We start from the raw sequence: 6947 nt of genomic DNA, 5'->3' as shown, positions 1-6947 counted from the left end.
CGGTGGGAGCGCCGCCGCACTTCCCAAGCGGCGCACTATAGCAGTGCGCCACCGGGCCGGCCCCAAGGAACAATTATCCTTTAAAGCTCGCATAAATACACCTCATTTAAAGCCTATCATAATCCTAAACAAGGTCCACTTAAACTACCATGTCCTTAATAAAACCCAACAAAACGTAAGTTTTCCCTTGGAGAAAGAAGCGTATAGAGTCCCCTGTTCCAAGATGTAATAGGTGCAAGGCAAAAATATTCAACAATACAAAAATGTTTTAATTCCTTGCTCTTTAACTTACTAAAAGAATGACCTTGATCAAGTCACTTGCCTTCTCTGGAGCTCAGTTCTCTCCCCTCCCGCCTTTACAAAATCTGTCTCAGACAACCTTTGGAAGGAATAAATGTCAAAGTGCTTAGAATATTGCCTGGCACATAGTAAATGCTCCCTAAAAGTTAGCTGTTCTTGTTACGGTAAGTAAACTAGTAATGCTAGCACTTGAGTGCGCTGACAATAACTGTTGTGGGAGCCAGGCCAGGCAAATGGGCTGACATGAGACGGGGTGAATCACTTGCCTCCAAGTGGTGTCCCGAAACAACAGCCAACTCCTACAGCACAGCCCACCGTCAGGATATCAGAGTAATAGTATGGCTGCTACTGGGGGAGAGACAGACAGAGAGACGGGGAGGACAGGGAGGGGACACAGACAGAAAAAAGGAAAATAAGCAGGGAGGGGGAATAAGGTGAAATGAGAGGCCGAAGTCACAGAGAATCATCGTGGTCCCAGTGCCCCCTGTGAATCCCAGGCCAAGAAAAACTTGTGAGTTTGGCAAACAGGAAGTGACCTTATAACACAAATCCAAAGATAGAAAATGAAATAAAAGTTAGGCAAACATATGAGAGGCAGGTAATGATAATAAATCAGAGAGGGGCAGGAGATGATGGCATTCGTGGTGAGAAGTGGCAATAGCTAAATAGACAGGCAAAGGCTCCAGACTGAACAGTACCAATCAGCCTGCATGGAACAGCGGCCACTCTCAGAAGAACACACAGCCAAAAAAAAAAAAAAAAAAAAAATGCGAGTGCCTGGAGACCAGGGGCTGTGATCCACAATCACTCCCTGGATGCCCACCCACCAGTCTCTTCACTGAACACTGCCCTCTTCACCCCAAAGCTCATGGCAGATGCCCCAACCTTCTTCCAAGTCTGGCTCAGCAACCAAGGTAGGGAGGAAGTGAAACTTGCCTCCAACAGGGGCTGCAAAGCAGCATCCCACGCCCACCGCGCAGGCCGACACCAGGAGATCAAGCTGCCCAGGCATGGTCTGCAACAGAGAAGCGCGCAGGACGAGGGTGTGGAGGGAGGGCGGGGGCAGCATGGGAGAGGGATCAGGGACTACACAGGGACAGGGCAGCACAGGAGGGAAAAGTGGAGGGAAATGAACACAGAGGGTGGTGAGGACTAGCAGGGGTAGCACTGGAGCAGACCCGGGGACAGACCACCAAGTAGGGGCCCAGACCTAAAAGGGATGGGCATTAGGAGGCAGCATCGGCTAAACAGAGGCACCACGTGGCTAGATAGGCGGGCAGGGGGACGAGAAATAAGGAAGCGTGGGTTAGTGCGAGGCCCCATTTCAGTGTCATAGCCAGCCCAGCGCAGAGGCAGCTTCCTGACGCCCTGCACCAGCTGGCCCCTGCCTCTGCCATCTCAGCCTTACCTCGTACACCCCACAGAACATGGACATGAACTTGCTGAGGACAGCAGCACAGATGCTGGCAATGTGGACGAAAGGGCCCTGGAAGAGAGCAGGGGAGCCAGGGTGAGGAGTGAGAGGCTGCAGAGGAGGCTTTGTGGCATTCAGCAAACTCAGGACTCCTTCTCAGGGCACTGAACCAGGTCCCAGAAGTAGAGACTCCAGGTAGAGTCTTGCCGTCACTGAGCTTCCCCAGAGAGGAAGGGAGTGATAAACCGTATGTTATCATGTCAAATAATGCTAAGGGCTAGGAAGAAAATAAGAGGGAGGGGATAGACAGCAGGATGGACGAGGGTGGGATGGGAGCATGTGTCTAGCTGGGGTGCTCGGGGAGGCCTTCTGAGCCCACCACGGTGGAGCAGTGCCTTCCCTGAAGTGAAGGAGTGAGCCCTGTAGGAATCAGGAGGAAGAATGTTCCAGGCATGCTGGAGTGGTTGAGGGACAGAGGAAAGCCTTGTGAACCCACACAGGGAAGGAGGGTGGCCTGGGAGGACATTAACTGGACAGATGGGAGAAGCCAGCCCACCGCAGCTCTCGTAGGCCATAGTAGGAAGTTCAGATTTTATTTTAAGTGGGAAGGAAAGCCATTAAGAAGGTCTTGACCAGAGGTCAGATGTGACTGATTCCATTTCTAAAAGGTGACACGGGCTGCTGTGCTGAGTGTCAGAGGCAGTGGGGCCAGCATGGGCATGACTATAGAGCTGGGGGAGCCCTGAGGGTGCAACCCTGGAGAAAGCACAGTCTCTTTCCAGGTTTCAGTTTTCTCATATTGAAACAAGGGAATTGTCTGAATTATCACTAAACTACTGGTTCTCAACTAGGGGAGATTTTGCCTCCCAGGGGACATTTGACAATGTCTGGAGGCATTTAGGGACGAGAGGCCAGAGATGCTGCTAAATATCCCAACAGCACAGAATTGTCCAGCCCCAAATACCAGCAGTGCCCAGGTTGGGAGACTCTGCTCTAAGACCCCTCAGATCTGACATTTTGTCAATGGACCCCAGGGTGAGGACCTTCCAGAGCATTTCCCCTCCCTAGTGGCACTTGGTTCTGGCTTTAGTCCTGTCCCCATGGCCCACTTCTGCACCCCTAGCACTTGCTAGGTTTGGCTGAGTGCCTCTCCCAGTTCACACCTCAGTGATGCCAGACCTACCTCTTTCCCCACAGGGATGCCACTGCCCAGCCCAGCGGTCAGGGCGACAACCTTGGCCACAAAGGCCTTGAGTGTGAGATATTCCTTCAGAACAACTCCACGAAGTATTGTCTTCATTTCAGGGATTCCAGAGCCTGAAAGGGTTAAAAGATGATGTGCAGGTTCAAGCTGGAGGTTAAAGGGGAGAAGAGCACCCAGAGAGTGGAAATGGGGGGTGGGGTTGTGGGTAGGGCTGGAGGAGGGAGGCAGACGGAGCAGAAGGGTCTGCAGGCCAACCAGATTGTGTTGTCTGGTAGGAAGTTCTCACCAATAGCCTGGGGAGAGATGAGGTGACAAAAGAGGGCACTGAAGAGGATGAGAATGAGCGGGAAGGTGACCCAGACCAGGAACTGCAGAGGAAGGCTGGGCCGCATCTGGGCGTAGGTCCACTTGTAGGCTGCGGAGACACACGCCTGGGGTTAGGCAGAGCGTGGACGAGGGGCCACGTCCCCGGCAGCAGCGGGCGTACGGGGCACGGTCTCATGTCATGGGGCTCTGATTGCCCCTTCCGAGGTGGTGATACTCTCATCTTACACGTGGGAAACCTGAGTGGCAGGAGGTGAAGTGGCCTGTTCAGATTCCCACTTGCTTCAAGTGACACTGAGTACTGGGCTTGTAGGCACCTGGTCAGGGGCCTCAGGGTGGCCAACTGCCAGGTTTGTCCAGAACTGCGGGGGTTCCTGGGACTCAGGACTTTCAGCGCTGAAACTGAAAAAGTCCTGGGAAACTGAGAAAGTTGGTTACCTGATTCGAGGGATGCACACAGCTTGGGTGGCAGCAGGTGGAAGAGGCACGAGACATGGATGTGGGTCTAGGTCTGGCCTTGTCTGGGGCCACAGTCCCACCTGATCCCCTCTCTCTATGCAATACCCTCCTCCCAAAACACATCCTGCTCACCCTGGCTAGAAACTCTAGAAACAGCCTAGTGTGGGGAGGGGCTGAGAGTGCTGGCAGGTTAAACCTACCCTGCAGGCTCTTGGCACTGACATAGTCCATGCTCCAGCTGACCAGAGCCATCAGCAGGCCCAGAAGCACCAGAAAGATCCAGTCTTCCCCTAACTTTCTTCTCACCATGCGTCCCAGGCGGCGGACACAATCTAGGAAGGGAAAAGGGTAAAGAGAAAGGCAGCCAGCCGGTCACTACTTTGGGGGCATGACTGCAGGGTGGAGGGGGGATACTCTGCCCTTAGGGTCTCGTCTGCACGTCTTATTCACCGAGTGTCTCTTTACCTCTCTGCCAGTTGCTGCCCCTGCCCCTTTGAAAGGCACCAACGTCCCCATGGAAAGTTGAATTCCTTTCTAAAACTTATTTCTTGGGATTGGGGGAGGGATAGCAGAGGACAAGGCAAAGTGGGAAGGGGTGGGAAGAGGCGCCTGTTTCTTAATACTAGAGGAAGGCTTTGAAGTGCGTGCTGGGGGAGGAGAATGTGCAAGTTATTCTCCTAATCCCTGTACCTCTTTCTACTCCAGATTCCTTTATTCCTCAGTCCCCTTCACCTTGACATTTAGAATAGTGATCCTCATCCCTGCTGTCCATAGTAGAACTAGAGCCCGTCTTCTTGGGCATCCCCATGTCCTGCTCCTCGTCTGAGAGATGTTCCTTGTGATGGCCATAAATCTGGATAGACAGAGAATGGTCAGTGTCTGGATTGTTGAAAGGTAAAAAAGAATAGACAGATGCAGCACATAGACTCACAGAAAGAAAGAGAAACAGCTTCTTTGAACTGTGGACGTTGATGACTGTGTGCAAGATGACTTTGTGGTCACCCTGTCGTCAATTCTCCACTCTCCATTCACACATTTCCCACTCTTTACCGTTGTCCGCCCATCCCCATGTTCTTTCCATCCATTCTTCAACCTGGACTCGTCTTGGTCTGTGATGGCCTTCATCAAGAAGGCCGATGTCTACTTTGAAGATGCAGAGAACTGTGCTGAGACTGGGCAACCATATCAATTCGGTGGCTTTTTTGCTACTATGCTTTCTGCATGTTTCTACAATTTCCCCACACCACACTGCATTGACTTTCCTCCTAGGGATCGTAACATGGACAGGGTGAGGACAAACTGGCCTAGCAAGCAGATGATTCTTGGTTGCACTTCGCCCTGGTGTGCTTAGCCGCCCCTGAGGCACCCTGGGTCTTCCAGCAAGCTTAGAGCAAGCCCACCCACCTCATCTCCCAGTGCTTGTATGCACAAACAGGAACCAGCCCTGGTCAGGCAAGTCAACCTTTTTCTTCCCAGAGAAAGATAATGAAACTTCCACCAACATGTAAACAGGGCAGAGCAGCACCCCTCAGATCTGCTAGCCCTCCCCTCTCAGCCCAATGGAAAGCACGCATATGTGTGTGGGGCGTACAAGAGCTCTAGCCACATTTAGTTTGCCCCACCCCCACTATGCTAACTCCATCCTCTGGGGCCAGTGTCAGGCCAGGCCACGTCACTGATTCTGGGAGAGCCTGGATAGAAGAGATCTGATTTCACAATACGAGTAGTGAAGTTTTATGCCTCAGTCCTGAACAGGCACACACTAATGGCCCTGCTCACGGCTGTCTCATCTTCTGGGAGGAGGTGAGAGGCGAGTGATCGGAGGAGGCAGTGTCCCTCCAAACCCTACCTGGGACCCAGAGAAAAAAGACACCCCCAATGCAGGTTGCCTCAGCTCCCTGAGGTTCCGGCCTGGTGGAGATAAGGAAGAGGGTGCTTCACATCCAAACCTGGGCTGGAAAAACACTGCAAGAGCCAGATCTGTCCTGGCTGGTCCAGTGCTAACCACACCAGGGCAGGTTAGGGGAGGGGAAGGAGGAATCAGAACTCAAGTCTACCAGTGATGCAATGTCTGGGTTGCTAAAAGGTACGTGCGTGTGTGTGGAGGGTAGAGGTGGGAATGGGAAGGGCAGATGAAACGATATTGACAAGATATTGGTAACGTGGGAGTTCATTATACCTTTCTGGGAAGGAGGAATCAGAACTCAAGTCTACCAGTGATGCAATGTCTGGGTTGCTAAAAGGTACATGCGTGTGTGTGGAGGGTAGAGGTGGGAATGGGAAGGGCAGATGAAACGATATTGGTAACGTGGGAGTTCATTATACCTTTCTCTTCATTTTTGTGTGCCTGGAATTTTTCATAATAAAATTTAAACCAAAAAAAAAAAAAAACCCTTAAATCCAGACTCTTCTTCTTTGCTTTCAAGGTCCTGTAGAAACCAGCCAACCCTGCTCCCCAAATGAACTCACCAGTCCTTTCCAACATGAAGCTTCGGGCTCTTTTGGCCAGTTTCCTATCACCAGAAAGTGGCCTGGCTGCACTTTTACTCAAGCTGTTGTGCCAGCCAGATATGACCACATACACAGGTGGCCCAGAGCCAGTAGGGGGTCTTTCTGTCCAATCCCACATAGTATTCAAAGGGCAGACCCCACCATCTCCAAGAAGCCTTTGCTAACTAGTAGAGCCCTGCTTCCCAACTGATTCCCTGGTTCTGCCTTCCCAACTACCCTTGAGGTCTGGGCAGGGACAAAGTGGATCCTTTTGATGCCCAATGCAGAGATCACCTGCATGGTCCACCCCCCTTGTTCCCAGCCCTGAACCTAAAGGAACCATGAGCTCCCAGTTAGCAAAACCCCTTTTAAATCTTGATCTCCTGCCTCTCTGGACACGCTCCATTCTCTTTGGAGTGAGAAGCACGCTTACTTATTAATCACGACTTGTATATTTCTCCATGGCAATTTCACCACCTTTCCTTTATTTGTGCCCATTCCCATTTCCCTTTTTACTAGTAGAGCCCTGCTTCCCAACTGATTCCCTGGTTCTGCCTTCCCAACTACCCTTGAGGTCTGGGCAGGGACAAAGTGGATCCTTTTGATGCCCAATGCAGAGATCACCTGCATGGTCCCCCCCCCTTGTTCCCAGCCCTGAACCTAAAGGAACCATGAGCTCCCAGTTAGCAAAACCCCTTTTAAATCCTGATCTCCTGCCTCTCTGGACACGCTCCATTCTCTTTGGAGTGAGAAGCA

The 6947-nt window shown here is 51.8% G+C and overlaps 1 protein-coding gene across 1 annotated transcript in view; it reads right to left on the bottom strand.

Annotated features, from left to right (window-relative positions):
• CLCN1 (chloride channel, voltage-sensitive 1) overlaps window positions 1–4826 on the bottom strand; it is a 30710-nt gene extending 25884 nt beyond the window's left edge. Inside the window, exons 1-7 of the mRNA XM_008594381.1 lie at window positions 4752–4826; window positions 4434–4554; window positions 3902–4033; window positions 3205–3333; window positions 2898–3031; window positions 1709–1786; window positions 567–645 (exon numbers count right to left, since the gene is read on the bottom strand). Coding sequence (XP_008592603.1) covers window positions 567–645; window positions 1709–1786; window positions 2898–3031; window positions 3205–3333; window positions 3902–4033; window positions 4434–4554; window positions 4752–4826 — 748 coding nt within the window. The remainder of the gene's footprint in view (window positions 1–566; window positions 646–1708; window positions 1787–2897; window positions 3032–3204; window positions 3334–3901; window positions 4034–4433; window positions 4555–4751) is intronic.
• Between the last annotated feature and the right edge of the window lie 2121 nt (window positions 4827–6947).

The sequence above is a fragment of the Galeopterus variegatus genome, unplaced genomic scaffold (assembly GCF_000696425.1).
Source record: "Galeopterus variegatus unplaced genomic scaffold, G_variegatus-3.0.2 Scaffold10681, whole genome shotgun sequence".
Taxonomy (NCBI): Eukaryota; Metazoa; Chordata; class Mammalia; order Dermoptera; family Cynocephalidae; genus Galeopterus; species Galeopterus variegatus.
This window is presented reverse-complemented; position numbering and strand designations above follow the sequence as displayed.